General features: G+C 38.1%; 1 protein-coding gene across 4 annotated transcripts in view; it reads left to right on the plus strand.

Annotated features, from left to right (window-relative positions):
• Nucleotides 1–23,514, plus strand: part of kcnip3a (Kv channel interacting protein 3a, calsenilin) — a 78,558-nt gene extending 55,044 nt beyond the window's left edge. Inside the window, exons 1-8 of one of the 4 annotated variants that reach the window (XM_077224521.1) lie at nt 7,605–7,793; nt 15,862–15,986; nt 19,638–19,707; nt 19,827–19,897; nt 21,228–21,335; nt 21,447–21,551; nt 21,647–21,709; nt 22,494–23,514. In XM_077224521.1, coding sequence (XP_077080636.1) covers nt 7,691–7,793; nt 15,862–15,986; nt 19,638–19,707; nt 19,827–19,897; nt 21,228–21,335; nt 21,447–21,551; nt 21,647–21,709; nt 22,494–22,541 — 693 coding nt within the window. In that variant the 5' untranslated portion in view covers nt 7,605–7,690 and the 3' untranslated portion in view covers nt 22,542–23,514. Of the gene's footprint in view, nt 1–7,604; nt 7,794–13,858; nt 14,392–15,861; nt 15,987–19,637; nt 19,708–19,826; nt 19,898–21,227; nt 21,336–21,446; nt 21,552–21,646; nt 21,710–22,493 lie in introns of those variants that run through there. The other 3 variants (XM_077224522.1, XM_077224519.1, XM_077224520.1) reach the window with 3 other exon arrangements.

Here is a 23,514-nt window from a genome sequence, read left to right on the forward strand (position 1 = left end):
AATTCTCTGTTTCAAGCACATTTAACTCAAACAATATAACTTAATTAAACCATGCTTTTAAAGTGCATGCTTTACTTAAAACATCTAAGTTATTAATACAGTAGATACTGTACAGACATTATATCTAGACGTAATATGTTACCCGAACACAGAGATCTAAATACTTGGTACACAATACACAATAACAGTAAAATTTGTTGGATCATTTTTGAGTATGAATGTGTAATTTTTGAGAGAACTCCAGATGTCACAAAACAGTAAGTTACTATAACAATAAACACAATGATAGAACAGTATCAATACAGGGTAATAATGGGTTGGAAGTTCCCCTTTTCCTGAACTTTGTTTGTTTTTGTCATTTAGATGACTGGGGAAAAATGTCTCGATCAACCTGAATTCACCCTATTCGTCAGTGCATTCCAGAGTGTTTTTATCATTAAAAAGTCGATCCATCACACCTCATTAAAAGAGATGGAGAGACAGAGAGAGCTCTTCTGTCGAGTTTGAGGACTCATAGAGCAGGGCTGGGTTTGGCTTCAGAGTGCTTATGTATTAGATAGAGGACCGGCTGCCTTATATCAGGTTTCATTTCTGTACGTGCAGAGTTACTGAACATGTAGAGGGGAAGTGCAGTGTTTGTATACATTGACGGATCGCTTTGCCAGACTATTCCTCCGTAGTAATAGCCTTATGCTGATTTGTTTGCTGTGATTGAATACTACAGCACTGATGGATAAATCCAGATTTTGCCATTTGTAATCGGAGTGCATTAGATTAATACTCGAAAGAACGCCTTCTTTTAACGCATGAAATTAAAAGAGATGGGTGGATTTGTTCAAATTAGGTTTAGATTTTCTTTCCCTTGTATCTGTGCTAAAATTTCAGATCGTACCATTGTTTTCCTGATGTCCATGATTAGGTTAAATTATGAGTTATGTTAGTCCATAGTGTCAGGGGCGTGGTGCAAGCCAAAATTCTGGGGGGGCACAATCTGAGAAGTTGCAATTGTTTTCTGACGGGTGATATGGATCATGTTATGAGGGGTTTAAAAAAAATTTAATTCTGGCTGCTAAACATACAATTTCAATGCAGTTTGGGAGGGACAGAAATACCTTAACGGAGCTAGCAGCAACCCTCCTCTATCTGAGGACTAACTTAAAGTATCTATTTTGTAAGTTTATGTAAAAGACAGGTTGATGAAAGAACTGTAAGCTCAAATTCAAAAGCTTTTGAAGTCTACTTCATTAAAGCATGTTTACACACACACTTACTTTACACTTAGGCCTACTACACATGATTTTAAAAACAGTACCATTGCAGTTTTTATGTTATGATTTTAAATTGGTATGTGACCTAAGAACGATCTCACATTAAAGGTACATAAAGGTGCTGAGGTGCTCTGAACATAAGTTATTTTAATATTAATATGTGATGAAGGACTTTGAAAGAAGTTTGACATATTTCAGTGCTGAATAAGGTTAACACTACCCTGTTTATTTGAAAATGGTCAATCTTTGACAGAAATGTAAAAAAGTAATCAAATCCAATGTAATATGTAACATTACTTTAGTAAAATCATAGAAATACTGTAGTTACACTGCTCATTATTATATTTTAAATAAGGAACTTGTTAAGAGTACAAATTGTATGGCAGGCAGTAACGTTAGCCAACTAGTTTACGGTTAGACTAGCTATCGATAGCGTTACACTGACACAACTTAAGTTAATGCTCTGAATTCGCAGCTAATATCAAATCCATAACTTTTTGATCAAGTTAAAATTTCCAGGTCAACCACAAATAATCCCACTACCTTTTAATATCATCCGATAACTAATTCAATGCCGATTTGTTGCTTTGCCCTCTTACCACTTCAAGACCATCTGTAAAACATTGCCAGCTCATCGTGCGAGAGGAGCGAGTTTCTTGCACATACACAGCAAAGATTCTAGAGCGATACACGCGCAGATACCATATTAGGAAAAAGGGGCGGGCTGATGCTGACCGATTTATTACACATCCAGAAGAATACATTTGAGTCGTTATAGGCTCTGGTAATTATGGAGCATAATAGGAATAAAGTTCAGACCAAAAAATTATCAGGGAGGAAAAATCTGAGGGGGCACGTGCCCACTTTGAATGGGCATGACGCCACTGCATAGTGTGTTGTCAGCAAAAGCCTCCTGCTTTAGCTCCTGTTAAGAAGTGTTCATCTTCTAATGGCATTACTGGAACCTGCCCCGTCCTCCTAAAAGCTCAACATTAATTCCTAAACAACAAGCACTGACGCCAGCCATTAATACAAGTGCTTAGTCAGAGTATGTATTATAACAGTGAAAATTAAGGCATTAGAGACATAGTGGGGAAAAAATATGTGTGTTTATTTGTTTTTGGTAGAATTTTTAGATTGGATGATTTATATCTGATTTTATCTATTATTCCGAAATTCAAGGTCAAAATGGGTCAAATAAGAGTCCTATAGGATTTTACTGCATATTTTTTCTCCTCTTATCTAAAATCCTAATGTGATTTCTATCTTAATTTGGAACTAATCCACAGTTTAAAATGTTTTTAAGAATTGCCAGTTCACTGTAAACAAAGCTGATTTCATTATATCTATTTCTAGTCATTCAGGTCTCAGCCTATTGGCCTTGACTGAGACCTGGATCAAACGGAAGGGGTGGAGGTACTGGTCTTCTCATCTCAAACGACTGGAAATTTTATCCTTTTCTATCTCTGTGAGACAACAGCTCATTTGAATCGCATTCAATTACCATCACTAGGCCTATTAAAATCCATTTTGTAGTTGGCTATCGTCCACAAGGTTAACTTGGCAGTTTCTTGGAGGAGCTTCATGTGCTACTCATCCTTCCCTGAGGATGGTACTCCTCTCATAGTTCTTGGGGATTTCAACATCCACTTAGAAAAACCTCAGGCTGCTGATTTCAAAACTCTGCTTGCCTCATTCGATCCTAAACAAGTATCTACTGCGGCTACTCACAAATCAGGTAACCAATTAGACCTTATTTACACGCGCTACTGCTCGATTGACCATACACTGGTCACTCTGCTGCACACCTCAGATCACTTCCTCCTCACTCTCATCCTCAACCTGCCTCAGAACACAACAAAAACTCCTCCACAGGTCACCTTTCGGCGAAACCTACACTCACCCTCACCCTCTCGCCTATCCTCTTTGGTCTCATCCACACTTCCTCCACCTGATCAGCTCTCAACACTAGATACTAACAGTAACATTGTTCTGAACTCAGGGGTGCAGAGAGGACGTGGCTCAAATCGAAAGATCCTACTTACCTTGTTCTTTATCAATCCCTCCTCTCTTCCTTCTCTGCTAAAATGACAATCACAATTAACAATTCTTCTGACTATTGCATGCTTTTCAAAACCTTCCCCTGTCTTCTCAACCATCCTCCTCCTTTATCAACCCTAACAACAGATGATTTCGCCACATTCTTCATAAATAAAACAAGCACAATCAGCGGCCAATTTACCAAACCATAAACTGACACATCTTACCAGCTAACACACACATTCTACCTTCCTTCTCTCTGCTTTCAGAGGCAGAAGTCTCAAAACTCCTCTTTTCCAATCGCCCTACTACCTGTCCGCTTGATCCTATCCCCACTAATCTACTTCAAGCTATTTCTTCCTCAGTTGTACCCGCACTCACGCACATCATAAACACCTCTCTTCACATTGGTACTTTTCCCACAGTATTTAAACAGGCTTGGGTAACCTGACTGCTTAAAAAAAAAAAAACTCAAAATCCAGCACACCTGGAAAATTACAGACCGGTATCCCTTCTTCCATTCGTCGCAAAAACATTTGAACGAGTTGTTCAGATCTCTTCCTTTCTTACACAGAACAACCTCCTGGACAATGACAAGTCTGGTTTCAAAAGCAGACACTCAACTGAGACTGCCCTGCTCTCAGTAATTGAAGCTCTGAGACTGGCAAGAGCAGCTTCCAAATCCTCAGTTCTCATCCTGCTGGATCTGTCTGCTACCTTTGATACAGTTAACCACCAGATCCTCCTGTTAATTTTAAAGACGAAGGGCATCTCGGGAACTGCACTATATTGGTTCAAGTCTTACCTCTCTATCTGAGGCACATCTACTGTAGCTACTGGGGTGCCTCAGGGCTCAGTGCTTGGAACACTTCTCTTCTCCATCTACATGACATCACTAGGATCTGTGATTCAGAAATATGGCTTCCTATCACTGCTACGCTGATGACACACAACTCTACCTCTCATTCCAGCCTGATGATCCGATGCTTTCTGCTCGCATCTCAGCCTGCCTGACAGAAAAATTCTGGCTGGATGAAGGACCACCACCTTCAGCTAAACCTTGCGATGACAGAGTTGCTTGTGGTCCCGGCCAACCCAACACAACACTACAACTTCTCCATTCAGCTAGGTTCGTCATCCATCTCCTTCAAGGTCAAGTCAGGAACCTTGGAGTTGTGATTGATGGTCAATTGAACTTTACAGACCACATTGCTAAATCCTGCAGATTTGCCTTATACAACATTAGGAGGATCAGGCCCGTCCTATCAGAGAATGCTACACAGCTCCTTGTCCAAGCACTTGTTCTATCCAGACTAGACTATTGTAATGCTCTCCTAGCAGGTCTTCCAGCTTGCACTGTCAAACCTCTGCAACTGATCCAAAATGCTGCAGCTAGAGTGGTCTTTAAATAGCCGAAGAGAGCACACGTCACTCCTCTTCTCACAAAATTGCACTGGTTACCATTTACCGCTCGCATCAAATTCAAGTCACTGACTTTTGCCTGCAGAACAACAACTGGCTCTGCTCCCTCCTACCTAAACTTACTTCAGACTTACGTGCCATCCAGAAATGCGCTCTGCAAATGAACGCCTTCTTGTGGTGCCATCTCAAAGAGGCACAAAGGTCTCTCTTTCTCAGACCTTTTTCTGGTCTGTTCCATGCTGGTGGAATGACCTGCCCAACTCAATCAGAGCTGCTGAGTCCGTGGCCATTTTCAAGAAACAAATCTTTTTCAGCAACACTTGATCCATTAATACTAACACTTTATCTTCTATTCTATATCTATTTTCTTTATAAATATTAAAAAATTGAAAAAAATACTGCGTTAGATTAAACTTGGAAAGGTTATAGCACTTGCATATTGTTGTCCTATTGTTAGTTTAACTGTTTCTATTGTTCTCATTTGTAAATCGCTTTGGATTAAAGTGTCTGCTAAATGAAATGAATAAATGTAGTGTAAAAATGGAACAAGTAAAAATGGAACAAGTATTAACATTCATTCACTAATTTATAAATTCATTCATTCACTAATTAATTCACTAATTCAGATTATTGTTTCCAAATTATGATGGAAATGTAATTGGTATTTTTATGTTGGTAACCTCTTATCAAAATCTTAATGTCATTTCTATCATAATTTGGAACTAATCCAAAAATAAAAGTACATTTAATAATAATCCACTAGGATTCTACTGGATGCAGTAAATTCATGTTTTTTTGTTGTTGGTTGGTCTCTGATTATTGTTTCCAAATCATGATTCATTGGCATTCCTTTAGGATTTTTATGAATTTGTATCTGGAGGGTGTATTTCAGTTTGAGGCGTAACATTCATTATAATCTGAAGATGACATTTCAGATATTTAGATTTCCCCCAGAGATTACCATTACATTTTAAATATTTACATTTTAGCATCCTGTTCCTATTTTTTGTCTGGTCCTGTTGTCATGTCTGACATTTATAATCTTTTTATGGCTCTTTTAACTAGAAAAACATCTATTTGGCAAAAAAGGAGGGGGAGGTGTGAGAGATGGGCTGATGCTGGCAGTAGAAACAGTATTTGATCTCACATTGTGTTTGGTTGACTTAAAGCTACCATTAAGACTTTATTGATTCCTTTGTCTAACTGAGCCATTATAGCTCTCTCCTCTTCTCTCCCGCTATGCTATAAACAGGAAAACCTGTGAGCTAATGTTGTCTCCTCCTGTTGTCCCATTCCATGCAGAGGCCTTGCCCTGCTTCACTCGAGAGGAAGGAGAGAGAGGGGGAAAGTGCTCCAGATGGAACAGATATGTGGGTGGATTGAGGCTGGGAAATCGGTAGGGGTGGGCGTCCCTGGAATCTGATCCCCGTTGTATCTCTCCCTCTCTTCGGCTTTCTGCCCTGTTTGGAAATGTGACTTTTCCCCAAGTCCCCAGACAGAAGGCAAGGAAGGAAAAGAGAGAGAGAGGGAGTTGTGGTCAGGGAAAGGGGACCAGTAGTCACAGGGGTTTGACTTTGCAGTCAGGGTTAGTAAGGCTTGGAAAGTGAGCGATGGATAAAAGAAGGGATGGAGTGGTCATAGATGAGCAGAGAAGAAGAGATACGGAAGGAGGGGTGGGATGGACAGAGAGGTGAAAATAAACTGCCCATTGCAGATTATTACGGGACAAGAGAGGGCAGGAGAAGCAAGGGAGGGAGGGAGGAAGAACCTGAACTGTACAGTGCAAGTTGAAAGAAGAGACAAAAGCACTTGATGCTGACTCTGAGGAAACCGATGATGGAAAAGATGAGGGCGCTTGACTGATGGCAGAACCCCCGAAAAGGAGGAGAGACGAGAGACCGCATTCTTCGGGACCACTCCCAAGACTTATCACCGAACTTAATGGGCCATTTGAAAGGTTTCGTTAAGGTTAACTTCACTGGATTTGCACCTATTTAAAGACGGATCCACCCAATTTGCTAAGTAATGGGGTATTTTTACTGCTGCCACTGGAAGTAACTTCTAGCTTTTCTTTTCTTTTCTTTTTTTTGCTGATTTGCACCAACCTGGCGTAACACGCAGGAGACCGCCGAATGCTTTGGATCAGGATTCGAGATGCCACCTTAGTTCTTGTCGCATTGACCAAGGCAGTGCCAGATGTTGATCCTGCATATAACTAAACGGAGTATTTCTTTAATGACTTCTGCATGGACTATTATTCATATTTGATGCACTAGAGTGCCCATTAGTCTCGTATTTCCATGTCAGCATCGACAAAATCCGGATTTAAGAGCTACTTAGGACTTGAAATGAAATATGATCGTTTTAACAGCTAAATTAGTCCATTGCTCCCAAGTCACAATTCCACGTTGCACTCGTCTAGATCTGTGGAATGAATCTCCGTTCTCTTGTGCCTCTTGCTTTACACCGAAACCTACACCTTTGGATCAACAATCTTGAATATCACAGCATCGCTGCAGCACTTCGTCACAAAAATGCTCTTGTCTGTTGTTGACACTTGCAAATAACATTTGCGGCCAAGGATGGCTTTTACACATCTGGACTGTGTACGAGAACTGCAATCCAGCTCTTTATTTATTCGATGGGGCTTTCAAGAAAAAAATGACCTAACATGGAAACACTGACTTCTCCTCTCACCTCCAAAATAAGTGTAACTAGACCGGACTCTTTTTCTCATACACAATGCTAGCTTGACGTTCTGCCAAAAATATCCCCTGGTTTTTCTTTTAAATATTTTTCAGAGGAACTACTGAAATGAATCTTTCCTTTTGAGACGTCCTGCATCTGGCGCAATGCTATAACGGCCAGTTGGCTTTATCCTGTGTTAGTACAGAGATTAATACTTTCACTTCCAGTAGTTCCAGAAGTTCTTGTGCCAAGAGTCGTAATTCATCGCAGCCATGGGTATTCAGGGAATGGAGCTGTTTGCCATCGGAGTGGTCATCATTCTGTTTGTGGCTGTTCTCAAACAGTTCGGCATTCTGGAGCCCATGTCGCTGGAAGGTAAGGAGCATTCTAGAACTGGGGTCCTCCCCTTTGTTGTCATGGTGATATGCTTGACCAATAAGGCCCTTGGGGCCGGGGTTGCGTCAGGTGAACCCCGATGATAGATAGCGTTAACATATCCGATGTTGTGATGTTTGTGCTAAAGTAAAGGAAAGGTATTGCACTCTCACATCATGCAATAATAGATTGTTACTGTTGAGTTTTTCCTGCTTGTGAGTTTTGAAGGTCACTGGGTCTTATTTGGCTGGTAGAAGATCAATTGAAGTTTTAAGCATTTTATCACAATTTTTGCTCTACTGTATGGCAAATATGAGCACAACACATACCTGTTACATCATGTGTTAAAGTGGGACTGTGGGCACTTTCCTAAATGTGTTCAAATCTGACAAAACCTCCCCTTTGGGATGTTCTCAAATGCAGAAATAATTCCTAAATGCTAAATAAAAGGTAACTTCATCTTATTTGCTAATTATAAATTATAATTATATTATTGTATTTATAAAAATAACTGAAGGTCACATGTCCTCACTTAAGTAGTATATTGTTTTAGTATTTGACTTTAAAAGTGAAAATGCTATACATCTAAAAAAAATTTAAACAGTATTTTGTCTATTCTTTCATAATTAATATGCTTTCTGTTTCTATGGCCTTATTTGTGCTTAAAATGTTGCACTTGACCATTTAAAATGCATTTAAAATATAACATATTAAATAATGATGGCCAAATGGTGATTAAAATGGTGGAAAAACTGTAAGATGGTGCCCAGTTAAATAAGAAAAAATATATATAAGAAATACAGATTTCCCTTTATACATTTGTTAAAATGTAAACTAAAATCTTGAAAATGTATTCATGGACTTGCTTTATAACAAATAGATTATACACATGTTTGGGTTTGTCCGTTATTGATGACGAGTTTTGCTATTTAGGTTTATGATGTGCTAGTATGTTTTTCTTATTTAAAACATACTCAAAGACAAGGAACTTATTGAGACTCTTATATTGGTGTAAGAAATACTTCATTCTCTATCTCTCTATTTCTCTCTCACTCTCTTTCTCTCTTACACACACACACACAAACACACATTGGGTTTCCATGTTTAATGAGGACATTCCGTAGACATAATGGTTTTCATACTGTAAAAACTGTATATTCCATGTCCTTACACTAACCCTAACCCTAAACCCATCACAGAAAACTTTCTGCATTTTAACAATTACAAAAGACATATTTATAAGCTGTTTTCCTCATGGGGAACAAAAAACAATTCCCCCACAAGGACAGGGATTATTCGATATTGCCATCTTTGTGGGTATAGTTTGTCCCCATAATGTAGTGTATACCTGAACACACACACACGCGCGCGCACACGCACACGCACACGCACACGCACACGCACACACGTACACACACACACACACACACACACACACACACACACACACACACACACACACACACCCACACACACGTTCTCTCTCTCTCTCTTTCTTTCTCTCTCTTTCTCTCTCTCTCTCTCTCTCTCCCTGAATCAAAACCCAGTCTAACATTACCCTTCATTCATTATGTATGTTTTATCGAATAGGCTTTCTTTACGGTTACCTAAAAATGGGTCCTTTGGACTCTGGTCCTGAAGGGCATTGTCCATTTCCCTCTGACCCCTTGCTTCATCACAAGATCATATCCAATCATACATTTCTAAAGTATACGGATCAGAGTCTGTGCCTTCATATACTGTAGATGCAATTCTTCTGCAGTCACAAAGTTTGAGATTGGAGATATTCTTATGTTCTACACTGTTTTCCACATTTCCTTCTGTTGTCTGGTGGACGTGCTCTGTGTCATGTCGCATTTTTGTTGTCTTGAATTACTTCAAACTATCAAGACATAAATAGGAATGAAAAGATTGGCCTAGTATGATGTGCAATATTTAGCATCTGTTTGTCATATTTTAACATTCATATTATTGGCTGGTTAATCTGTTGGTACAGTTGTTTATCTTTGATCGATATCCTTAAATGGTCTTGACATTTGTGTCTCTTCTGTTTGACTTTCAGGAACAGAAGTAATTGGTCACTGTTATTGACAAGCATCAACCTAAACTTATTTACAATTTTAGTTATTAAAGGTGTGCTCAGTAATTTATTTTCTTAAAAAAAAATTACAAATGAAATCAATGGCATTATTGAAAGGTGCTTTGAATTGCACTTTTGATTAAAATCATGAACATATGAGAACAATTCTGTCTTATCAATGTCCTGATAAAAATAAAACTAGATTAATTTCAAACATAATTTTACAATAATTATTTTAATAACTTTCTGTGGCTTAAAGGATTAGTTCACTTCAGTAGTTTCAACAAAAAAATGTTGTTTCAATGCAGCTTTAAAGGGCTCTACACGATCCCAGCTGAGGAGTTAGGGTCTTATCTGGCGAAACAAAGAAATGAATGTACTTTGGTGTGTCTCATTCTGTTTTCAGTTCCCAGGTCTCTGTTATGGCTTTGTTTATGTTTGTTTTCTTATTAAACTAATTTGCATTTGGTTCCAGCTCTCCCTTCATTACAAAAAACTTTACAGTATATATATATATTTATTTATTTATTTATTTTTAAGAAAATGACTGATCATTTCGCTAGATAAGACCCTTAGCTCCAAAATAAGATCTTAGCTTTTCTCCAAACCATATCAGGCTGGAATGGTTTGCCTATTTTCAAGGGGTTTTGGCGACTGGTCAGCTGTCCGGTTGGGAAATCAGGGTAGACCAGATAATACCAGCTGAGACCAGCAAACCAATGTAGGCTGGTTTTTCTGCAGGGATATAAAGCACAGGCACTAGGAAGGTCATATATTCATCCAGTGATGCAACATGTCGCCCGTTGTTGATGCAAATAAACACTTCATCAGCTGGAAGGGTCTGAGTGCCTCAAGTAATCTATACATAAATCTTTGTCCATTATTGGCCCTTGAGCCGGACCACCCAACGGATCAGCAGGGGACTAATTTTAGCTCTGTGGCATCACTTACTACAGCTCTGACTATTCCTGAACACAGTGTTTCAGGACGGTGAAGTTTATTTTGGGTTTCTGATTGGGTTTCTGGTTGTGTAAATCTAATACGCAATCAGAGACGGTGAAGTATTACTTGTGAAGGGAAGCCTGCTTAATGATCAATATGTGCCGGCTCTGTTGCATGAGAGGAATTTGATCTGTCAACTCTTATTTATTCAACTTCCTTGTGTCTGTTCATAGTATATAGGCCTAATGCAAATAGTGCACCGCAGATTTGAACCATCAGCCACCAGAGGGCGATGTTTCTTTATGTGATCTCAAACTCAGATGAGGAAAATTTACCAAGTTGTGAGTTGAAACCAAGGGGTTAAGGTTTGGCTGGTTAAGAATGGTTTGAAAAGTCTGATTCTGAAAAAAATTCTATTGATGGCAAATGGGATTTATAGTATAGGAATCACAAATTGTAGCACTCTTTGACTTCATCATATATGATTAATAGATAATGTAATGGTGTATGTTCCCAAAGACATAAGGAACCATCCAGACTTTCTTCAGCGACTGGTGCAAAAGCAAACATCTGCCATGGTAATGGGATGCATCATTGCAAACGGCATGGGTAATTTGCATAATTGTGAAGATATCATTGACGTGGAGGCACATATTGGGATTGTACAGAGACTGCCATAAAGATGACATCTTTCCTGGGAGGCAAGATAATGCCAGGCCTCATTCTGCATGTGCTACTACAGAGTGGTTTATTAGAAACTGCACCATAGAGTGGATGTGCTTCACTGGCCTGCCTGAAGTCCATTTCTGTCTCCTGTTGAAAATGTATGGCCCATCGTAAAAAGGATAAACAGACAATGATGACCACAGATTGTTGAGCAGATGTCTTGTATCAGACGAGATGGCCAAAAATGTAACTAGCAAAACTGCTACATATATTATCCTAAATTACCGGACAATTTAAAAGTGTTGGAAAGTTGATGTGACATTTGTAAACATGCCTCTGTCCTAACTTTTTTGCAGTTTGTTGCAGCCATCAAAATTAAAAAAAAAATTATATTTGCAAAATACAATTAAGTTGGCAAGTGAAAACAATGAAAATCTATGGTTTGTACTTTTGTGGCTTAAATAAAGTAGAGTTGTAGACCATTTGCTTGGACCCTGATGATTGCCGTTTGCGGCTATATTAATAATTACAAATGCAATATATCATTATTTTAAAATTGAATTAATTTTGATTAATTTGATTAATTTTCATACTCTCTAAAGATATTTTGGTTTTCATGGTTGTAAACCCTTCTTGTAAACCCTTCTGTTTAGAAAGACCCCTATATCACAGTTGATGACATTACTTGAAGGACTCAGTTCAAGCACTCTAAAGGCCCGTTCAAGGGTAACTGTAAAGATAACGATAAAGATACAGTTCTAAAAATCATTCTCAATAAAGAATAGCAGAGTTCACACCACAGCTATACCAATAACGGTACAGAGAAACGATATCATTGGAATCACTTTCAGAACGATTTTATCCAGCTGATGAACAACTAAATCATTGACAGTCAATCAGAATCCATCCTGCTATAAAAAGCTCAAGCATTTGAAGTGGAAGACAAGAACACACTCGGAATAAACAGAACAATATCATCAGCTGGTGTTAATGGGCCTTAATGGTAAAGATTAATTGACCTTTGACTTCTAAAATACATTTACACTGTTCATGATCTTACAAAACTGAAAACTTTAGAAGCTGTATTTTTTTAATTCCCTCTGAAAATTGAAAATTTCTGCACTGCTGTCATAAATTTGTTGTGCAATACAAAATCTTAAAGCTCGCACTTGGCAAGTGAGCAGTGAATAAGGCTGCGAGGTAGGAGGATAAATGAAGAACAGTCTCTGTAGATCACGGTCATATCACAAAGGCTGAAATACAGAGAGAACAATTAGCCGTGGGAAACTGGTTCACAAGGCAAGGGAAGCAGGATTTAGGGCACCTTATGAGTGTGTATCTATTCCAACTACTTTCAAATATATTAAAGAGAACCTATTGTGCTTTTCTAAATTTTCAACTTTCATTTTCTGCAAAGTTACAAAGGGCTTTATTTTCTATATCAGTAAGCACTGCTTCTGATTCTGAACTCCCTGAAATGCCTCGACTGTAGCCTTGAGTTTTCTTCTGGGAACGTTAGTTTCACAATATTCCTCGTTTGAATAATTCCAGCCCAAGTAATGTGCAACATAAAGGGAATGAGGCCAGTTTGAGTTGCGGTAGTAGTGTCTTGTGGTAGAGACATTTCCTAAAATCATTACCATAAGACATTTCCATGTGACATTTCCAAAACACGCTCGAAGCAATAGACCAAATCACAACACTGATCCAGCCCACCAATCAGAGCACACTACGCTTTTCAAAAGGAGGGGCTTCATAGTAACAGGAACTAAACAGGGCTACGTTTCCCATACAACAACGTAACTCACTGCCTAACAAACATAGTACGACTTCCTTCCTTAGTGTCCAAAAGCATGGTCTATTTAACTCCATATATCAGTTTAACAAGAAATACAGTATGCTTCTAACCACAGCTTAAAAGCTGTAGTTCCAACCATGTAAGTTTGTGATGTTGTTTACATTCATTGGAACTCATAGTTCATTGTAGCTCATAGTTCATTGGAACTATGGATTCAGGAAACACCAAATCGTTGATGTATTGGTAATGAAAGAACTTGCAATCATAGTTGGCTAACGAAGTTTTTGGGAAATGCATCCCAGAGCATTACAGACAGATTGGAAACAGAGGTGCTGCAACAGTGTAAAATATGTGAAAAATAATGTGGTTTTTGAACATTCAAGCATGAAAGCAGGGTATACTATTCTAGTAGTCCCCAAATCAAAATCAAGACTTTGTAAAAGGGAATAATATTAAATTCCATTCCAGAATAAAACCCTATTAAAAGCATAAAATCTTTTTACTTGTGTCAGGGAACATTTGAAAGATGTATGTAGTCTATTTATTCATTTAAAGCATAGTTTTTATCATCACCTCCAAGTTCAAGATTCACGTTAAGGTTGTGTCTAAATCTAATTGGGACAAACTTGTCTCCTGAGTGGGAGTTTTCTCAATTCCCTCTGAAAATTGTGTCAGAGTGAACTTTTAAATAGATGTGAGAAGAGTAGAGGCAAAGAAATAATGAGAGAGGAGGGATACCAGCATATATCTGGACTTCAGAATCATTTTGGACACAAGGCTGAGACATGGTCCATGTTTTTTTGACTTTTTGTAAAGGTGGACCAGATATTTATCGACACGGGACTTCTGCCCGTCTTTGTACCTCAAACATGTTATCGGCTTTACCCGATTTTTATGATTCATTCATGAAGCGTGTGGAATTAACGGTCTAAAACAGGACTAACCTGGAAGAACAAGTGTTGGAAGACGTGCAGTGAGTGTTGAGGGACAGAGTGTCAGGATGAGTGTGAGGTGGGAGACTGAGGGGTTACAGACCGTGGGCATCGTCTGCCTGGTCTTAATGTTTCTCAAACTCATGCATCTGCTCGGACTCATAGACATAACTGAGACAGGTAAGAGAGAGAGAGAGAGAGAGAGAGAGAGAGAGAGAGAGAGAGAGAGAGAGAGAGAGAGAGAGAGAGAGAGTCACTAGCAAACGTCATTTCAGGGGTTGGTTGAAAATGAAGCCTTTTGATATTGTTTATAAGTCATATATTTACATGAACTTGAAAGAATATTATGGGTTATATGTGATTAAATTTGGCATTTTGAAAGAATATTATAGGTTATATGTGATTAAATTTGGCATTTTATTAAAATATCTAAACTTCCTTAAAACAGAATTACTTTGAGAGGCAAAATTGCATGTAATATTCAGATAATTTACCTTGAATTTAGTTGATTTTTCTTACCCCATAACAATTTTTTTTATTGTAATAAGCATAAATCTAAATTTTTTGTTATATTGAAGCTTAAAAAGCTAATATTTGTGTAATTAATTTTAATATCCTTTGTTCCCTAAAGCTTCATTATTTGCAGTGAGATTTTAGTATTAGTATTATTTAGTGTGTAGTATTATTTATATACTTTATAGTATTTATTAATATTTTGAATGAGTTTAGTAATTTTCACTGTAAAAAAGGTTGCTGCCTTACATTATATACAGTCAACTTGGAAATTAATCATTTTAACTTAAATTACATTAAACTGGCTTAAAAAAAATGTTAAATCTTGTATAACATTAAAAAAGTTTATTTAAAAAAATTGCTTATTTTGATAATTGTTGTCAAAACTTATTGATCATAGATTGTTTTTACAGTGTTGTTTTGTACTTAGTACTTTTGTAATTTTTTGTTTATGCTTAGCTTTAGTTTATTTTTAGTTCAGTTTTAGTACTTCAACTTTAAGTTCTTTTCAAGTTTTTAATATTTTTATTTTATGTCAACTTTATTTCAATTAACAAAATCTATTTTAATAGTTTGTTAACAATAACACTGATTATTTGAACACCTCCATCTTTTTTGGGGATTCTTGTTCTAATTTTTGTGGCTGACTTGACTGCTTCTCTCTTTCTCCCTCTTTCTCTCCCTTTCTGTCCTTCTCTTACCACCCTATCTCACTTTTTGTCTGTTTTGTTAAGACGGTGAGTGTAAGCATCGGCCTATTATTTTAGTTATCTACCTTCTTTTTTTTAGCTCTTTCTTCATTATGTGATTGATGACTGTATGCGAAGTCGTAGCCAGACACTAGCAGAGCTGAGAACAAACAAATAGTTAAACCCACCAATTATAAATCCACCCATTATAATTGCTTTAGTGTCATAGTATGGAAACTTTTAAATTAAAGTAATTCACATTGACATCAGCAGTCAATCAAATTGAAAAAGAAAGTGCTCTTCTCCCTCTCCTCGCAATCACTTTTAAATGCTCTCCCCCCATCTCATCCTGCATCCCATACACTCACCCCTTCCGGACCCCTACCCTCTTTTTCTCTCTGCTTTTCCCTTCTTCCTCTCTCTCTTTTTTCCTCTTTCGCTCCCATAGACAGCAGTGACAGTGACCTAGAGCTGTCCACGGTGAGACATCAGCCTGAGGGTCTGGAGCAGCTGCAGGCTCAGACCAAATTCACCAAGAAGGAGCTGCAGTCGCTTTATAGGGGCTTCAAAAATGTAAGTGTCTGTAATGAGAGGGAGAAAATAAGGGTTATTGTTGAGGTAGCTCAGTATTTACTGTGTTTGGTCAGCGGTCAAACTATCAAGACCGTTGCAAGTAGTGATGGGGCGGTTGATACCGGGGCTCCGACACAGTTTTCAAAGAACTATTGTATTACAAACTGTACCGATGTTTGCATCAAAATTACAATACCACGCGATTAATGACGTTTGAAACTTCGAACGTAATGCAGTATCAGAAGGTCTGAACAACTGATTTGAAAAAAATTGGTGCTGAGGGGATTTGTTAGATATGGTGGACAAAACAAGCCTGAACACCAGATGTCACAAATGCACCAACAATTGTGATATGCTAAAAGCTTCGAGTAAAGAACCGTTTTTGGGCACAATTTGATGAAAGCCTCAAAAAGCCTTGGTTTCCCATCACTAGCTGCAAGGTACAGGCATGTTATCAGCTAAGGACAAAACAAACAAAAAGAAACCCTGCAAAAAGGCACACAGCCATAACATAGCATTCAGGAACATCAACCAACAGCCATAACATAACATTCACGAACATCAACCAACAACCAAAGACTCAAAACAGAGGAACTAAATACACCGAGATAATGAAATGAAAATGAACAGGTGTGATGATTAGATTAGTGAGCGCATGTGTGAGCCAGGAGGGATTATGGGAACTGTAGTGCGAGGTGACTGGTCTGGTGACTGAGGATTGCGACAATTCAAAACCTTTCATCAAAGCTGTAAATGATGTTTGAACAATACCCGTCCTTGTCTTACAACTTTGAACTTTTTTGATCCGCCCGGTTTCACAGTCAAGGCTTAGGCATTGTGTTTACCAAAGCGTATTTCCCGAGGCTAGCATATTTTTCCAATTGTTTTCAATGGTAGTGCCTGTTTTTTAGGTTGAGCATCTATTTCACGTTCATACGCTGAGCGGTTTACCGGTCACCGATAGTTGAAGAATGTTCAACTTTGGGTAAAACGCAATGCTCATTACTGTCACTTTTTACCCAGCCGTCCAATCACTGTGGAGGTGGGGCGGGACAAATACAACACCAACCAACCGCCACATCCTGCTTGTACAACGTCAATAGATGACAACAACAAGCTTAATAACGGAAAAAAATAATTTAAAACAAGAGCCAAAGCAAATACTTTACATTGTATAGACATTTTTATATAGAAACACAGGAACAAACTATCTGTGCAATGAGAAATATAACACTTCCACGGATATTCCGTATCATAGCAAGAAAGGGTCTCAACTGAAAAAAATGCTCCACTGCCAAAATGCTCTCAAGCGCCCACAGCTAGGCGTTTTCAGCAGAACGCTTAGCGTTTTCAGCTGGCTAAAAACACTTTAGTGGACATGCGGTCCCAGACTAAAATGCATGTTTGAGCTGTTTTAACGGAAAGCAACTTACACTGACATATCTTAAAATATGTCACTTCCATTGTTTTGTCTCAAGATGCACACCAGTAATGTTTTTTTCTAAGGTGTGTTTATAAAAACTACTTAGATGCCCTAATTAAAGTAAGGACTAATCCTGACTTAATCTAAACTCTTGGCGCTTTTCCACTGCATGGTACGGCTCGGTACGGCTCAGTACGGTTCGGCTCGGCGCGGCACGGTTCGGCTCGCTTCGCTTTTCCACTGCGATGTACGACACGGCGCGGCACGGCTCGGTTCGCTTTAGCTCGGTTGCTTTTCCACTCCAGTTAGTACCGCTTCAAAGTGGGTGGGATTATGACTGATCGTTATAGTTTATCCGCTCCTCGGCAACTAACATGAGGAACGTCTGCGCTTCTCGTCCACTGACCACGATTCAGCCATTTCTTTTTTGGAAGTTTTTTTTCTTCAAGCAAGTCAAGCAAGTAGTTTTAAAACATTGGAGGCTGTTACTGGCTATTTAAATCTAGCGGGTTTGATGTCTCGCAAATACAATGACGCTGGTCTATATGGCCTATATGTTATAATAAAAGTATTAATGGATTTGTTATTATTATTATAGTTTTTTATAACATCAACATATAATTATTAGTATTTGATTTTTGATTTATTTTACAGAACAACAGTAAAATTGTAATACTAAAATGTATGGTTGTCTTAATTTCTTTGCTTTCAAACGTTAAACCATTGAGCTTTTATTTTGGCAGAAAACCGCTGGGAGAACTTAACGCTGCTCTTTGTTAACATTATGAATTTGGGAAGATTGTTGGTGCATGTTGGGTTTCCAAAAGCAAATTATAAGTGACTCAAACAAACAACACTTGCAGAGTGGTACTAGCATTTAATGTGAATTGAAACTGAAAATAAACACAGTGCTGTGCTTTGGCTTTACTCTGAAACAAATGCAGTGCGTCAGACTATATATTTATATAATTACATCACAACAATAACTAAACCATGTCACATTCTCACAACTATGCATTGACAAAATTCATAAAAATTGTTACTGGGTAACTGGCGAGTAACACATTTCAATGGCAAAATTTACTCGAAATTGGCGCTTTGAACCCTGGCAAACTGTCGCGCAGATGACGCTGCAAGCTCGTAAAGCACCGTCAAAAGAATCCATGCATGAAATAAATGTATTAGAAAACGTAACATTTTGCAGTTTATTTAGTTATAGGCCATTTTGCAATTTCAATTATAAAACAATAACCATTACAGAAGTAACATTTTAAAAAACATTTGATGAATGTCCAACTAAAACGTTTCAGAAAAAAATGTTCCACAAATAATGTTTTTTTTTTTTTTTGCTAACTTTTTGAGAACATTATTAAAGATATCAAATAACTCTGAACGAATGTTCTATTAATGTTACTAGAAGAATGTTGGAAAAAGTGATGTGTTTAGCGCTGAATTTTAACAAAGCACTAAATTTAAAGAAAAATGATTTCATTTTTGTATGACTAACTCTGAACAGAACTGCAAAAAATCCAGATTTTTCTAATTTAACCACTCAACTAATGACCACAATGCTAGGGTGTTTGTGTTGGATCGTTGTTAGTGTGTTATGCGGTTGCGAGGGGATTGCTATGTGTTTTAGAGTATTCTGGGCGGTTGCTAGGGCATTGCTAGGTGGTTTATTTCTTGAAAATTCTAGGGTTTTGCCAGGGCAAGTATTTCCTTGGGTACTGTGGGTGGTTGATGGTTTGTTGCTAGGTTGTTTCCCAAGTATTTTGGATGGTTGCTTGCTAGGTGATTTCTCACTGACCCATTAAGTCAATAGAGTCTACACCAAAATACTATGGACTTGAGTTCCTCCTTTAACATAAGTGCATTTCTTTCACCCACTTTACTGTCCAACAGGTGATAACTCAACCAGGTTGTTTAAAAGGTATTAGCACACCTATCCTCAACAAGGAGCAAGATTGAGTTATCATTCATGTCTGCAGCACAAACAGTAGGAGTATAATTCATTTTAAAAAATGACAGTTTATCTTTAAAGAAAAGCTTTGGGATTGAAAATGTTGTTCTTTCTGTTTGCATAAGCAGATGTGTACAATATAGGGCAGAAAATTAGCACAATGCTCTTATTTAAAGCCTTCATGAGCTGCCGATGTGGCACAGTGAGAATTAGTCCATTATCTGTTTAATTAGATGTTTAATTAGATGTGCCTCTCTTTCCATTTAAGGAGTGCCCAAGTGGTTTGGTTGATGAGGAAACTTTCAAGACCATCTACTCTCAGTTCTTTCCCCAAGGGGGTAAATACAAATGTTTTTCACTAAATCAGTAAATCTGTATATTGGTTTACCATGAATTCAGATTGGGGGCTAATTTGAAGTTGTATATCTTACTGATCTATTTTTCATTGTTCCCTCAGATGCCACCACATACGCCCATTTCCTGTTTAACGCATTTGATCTTGACAGAAATGGCTCCATTCGTTTTGAGGTGAGAATTCCTTTACTCATAAGCCCCTTTCACACAGAGATTCCGGAAAATACACTGATAATGTGTCCCAGGATTTGTCCCAGGATCGTTTGATTTTGTTTATTCACACTGCCAGTAATTTTCTGGAATCTGTGCATGAGTTCACACACATCACGTAAAGATCCCGTAAAGACACTGGACATCAGGATGTGACATGTAATGTCTCCGTAATGTCTTTATGGCCTGCTGAAGTGCCTTGAATGTCGCAGCATTATTCAATGTGTTGACGTAATTTCCACTGAAACAGGAAAACAGGCTGGGATATATCAAACAACTCCTCCCCTTTTTAAAAAAATGGCCAATAATGTTAAGTTTATATCACAGCTCCGCCGGAGCCGTTAAACTTGGTTAAGCTGCAGTTTCCTCCTAATCTTTAACCATTTCTCCTCCTAATATCCAAATCACTTTTAAAATATAGCATTATGAGTAGAATTCAAATGGGTCTGATACGTTTTCTGGTCTGCGCCGACCCGATCACATGATCCGCTCTGTGCTATTGTGTCTCTGGACCGGAGCAGACTGTGTGTGCTGCTGCATTTCACGTGACACTAACGTGAAACCAAACTTCATTTGCCCCAATGGAAAGCATATTTACAATGTCTGAATCGTTCCCTATCCCCTAGATAGTGCATTATGTGCCATTCATCATGTAGAAAATAGTAAATGTGCAAACAAGTGACCGATTTCAGCCGCAGCTTCAGCGTCTATTTATAATGTAGTGGGCGGGACTCTTGAGATTCTAGAGAGATTTTGATTGGCGGAAGTGAGAGACTGTTTTGAATGCTTATATCTTGTAAATGTTAATTTTGCCATTGTTTTGGAAGCACACTAGCTTATAGATAACAGTAAGGCTAACTAAAAAAACTATTCATACTAAAAGCCAAAAAACTTCTGATTTCATGGGGACTTTAAGTTTGCGTATGATCTGCAACTTCTCTCGAGAGAAACCATGCTTGTGCATTTTTTTCTGATTCGATCATAAAATGGCGCATCGCGTACCGTTCCAAATAGGCTGGCAAACAATCTCAGCTTCAGCGTCATCACTACGACATTACGGCATTGGTCCTGCCTTTTGTTCACACAGGGTGAATTCCAGGACTGATCCCAGCAATGTTACTACTGTAGGTCCACGTCCTGGGATCAATCCCGGGACTTGTTCACGTTCACACAGAAGGCACTCCAGCAATTCTATGGCAATTTTCTGGGATCAACGCTCCGTGTGAAAGGGGCTATAGTGTTTCTTTATTACCCTTTATTACCTTTTCCCTGACTCGGCTGCTCTCATTGGCAGGACTTTGTGATTGGTCTGTCCGTGTTGCTGAGAGGATCCGTCACCGAAAAGCTCAACTGGGCTTTCAACCTTTACGACATTAACAAGGATGGTTACATCACTAAAGAGGTGCTCGCCAAACCTTTAAGCCTGTAATGCTCCAGAGGTTCTATCACTGATTCTTTTGTCAAGCGGACTCAAAGATTAATAAGTGGCATGTGTGTGTTTGTGTGCATGTAGGAGATGCTGTTAATCATGAAGTCGATCTACGACATGATGGGCAGGTACACATACCCCAGTGTGCGAGATGAAGCTCCATCTGAACATGTGGAAAAGTTCTTCCAGGTACCAATAACAAGCACATTTATGTATATGCAGACACTCAACAAACACAATCTTACTAGAGCATTAATATCGTACACTTTATAACTTTCTTATAGAAAATGGACAGAAATCGAGATGGTGTGGTCACCATTGAGGAGTTTATTGAGACCTGTCAGAAAGTAAGTTGTTATTAGTATTTACCCACAAACTTTGGTTTGAAATGTTTGTAGCCATTCTTACATAAATTAAAAAAAAATACATTCTTTAAATGATCACATTCTATTTGATGTGAAAATTGAGTAAATAGTTTATAAAACCGGTGTCATGTTAATGATCGCTTTCAGTTCAATGGAAAATGTATGTTAATTGCTTGTTAAATGCTTCTTATGTAAATTATCTCATTCAGATTTTTCGTACAGTACATTGTCCATATAACTTTTTCTTTGTGAATGATCCCATTCAATTCAGTGCAAAATGTGTTAACAGTTTAATCCGTCAATTATTGCTTCCAATTCAATGTGAAAATGTACGTAAAATGTTTCTAAAATCTTTTTTTATATATCATCACATTCATTTAAATTTTAAAATATTTGTAAATAGTTTGTGAATCCATTTTATGAAAATGATCACATTCCATTCAATGTCGTTGCAAGCCAACACCAGCATTTTTGATCATTTTCACAAAACTTATATGGCTTCCAGAACATTTTGTTGGTATGAATGAATGAATATCTAAATATGTCAACAACAACAACAAAAAAACAAAGCCTCTGCTTTTAAACAAATAAACAAACAAAAACATGTTATTCTAGCTTCATGCATTCTTTTTTATCAACACTTGAATCATGCCCCCTACCATATAACAGTGAAAGCCGGAAAATTCCATCAATGGCAGGGAAAAGGTTAAAGTTGATGCCAACCAAACATAAAAAACGGTCATAACTGTTTCTTTCTGCTTTCCAGGACGAAAACATCATGAACTCCATGCAGCTCTTTGAAAATGTAATATAGGACGGGTGTGGAGCAATCTAAAGCTAATACAGCCCTCGATGTCCCAAACCAGTTCTCTCCACGTGTCTATATACCAAACTAGCACAGCAGTCACTCTCTGTCTTGTCCTGTAGCACTACTCCCATGCCTGCCGCACTCCATAGAATCGGATATAGACCGAAACATAGCCTACGGTATGGCTTCACAGTTTGTACTTCACAGCAGGACTACTTTTAATAAGAAAAGCCGGGACGGCTGGGATACTTCCTGTTGCTAAATACTGGCAACCTTGTGGTGGAACTTTCTGATCTGAATAAAGTAGCAAAGCCACATTGTGCATCACTGGTTGATGGATTTCAATGGAGTCTCCAACACTTCGGACTGCTTTCTTCTGCCTTATGAACGAGGGACATTACAAGACTCAATCTCAACCTTCCAAGCCACCATAGTTTGAAGGAGAATAAAGCAACTATGGATTTCAAGGGACCCAAAGTTGTGTCTAGCACCAATGACGAATTGAAGCACATGAGACTACACGTAATACTCACCAAAAGAACAAAATAAATAAATGTGATGAAGAACGACCTGAAGCATGCCTGTCCAGATATGTGAGATATTTGTGATTTTCTTGCATGGAGACTGATAAAAGTTGTACATTTTCTTCCTTGTAAGCCAGTAGGTCCCACAGAAAACTGTAAGCAAACTAAAGCAACTGTATGCGTGGAGTTAGATAGTGTGCCAGTGTTTATAAGTTCTGCTCAAACCTGTATTGCACATATCAGTGGGGCCAGGATCATTTGTTTGGTCACCTTTGATTCTTGCACAGCAATGATATATACAAATTATATTTACAGTATAGGCAATTTAGAAGTATTGAAGTATGTGTTTTATTTTCAGGAATGTATTTATTTGTCAGGCAGTGTTTAATGGAATGCAAGGTTTGGGCATGAACGGACATGTCCAGGTTATTAAAAATGTGTTTTACAAATTTTAT

The sequence above is a fragment of the Siphateles boraxobius genome, unplaced genomic scaffold (assembly GCF_051911475.1).
Source record: "Siphateles boraxobius isolate OS27281-9 unplaced genomic scaffold, OSU_SipBor_1 9, whole genome shotgun sequence".
NCBI lineage: Eukaryota > Metazoa > Chordata > Actinopteri > Cypriniformes > Leuciscidae > Siphateles > Siphateles boraxobius.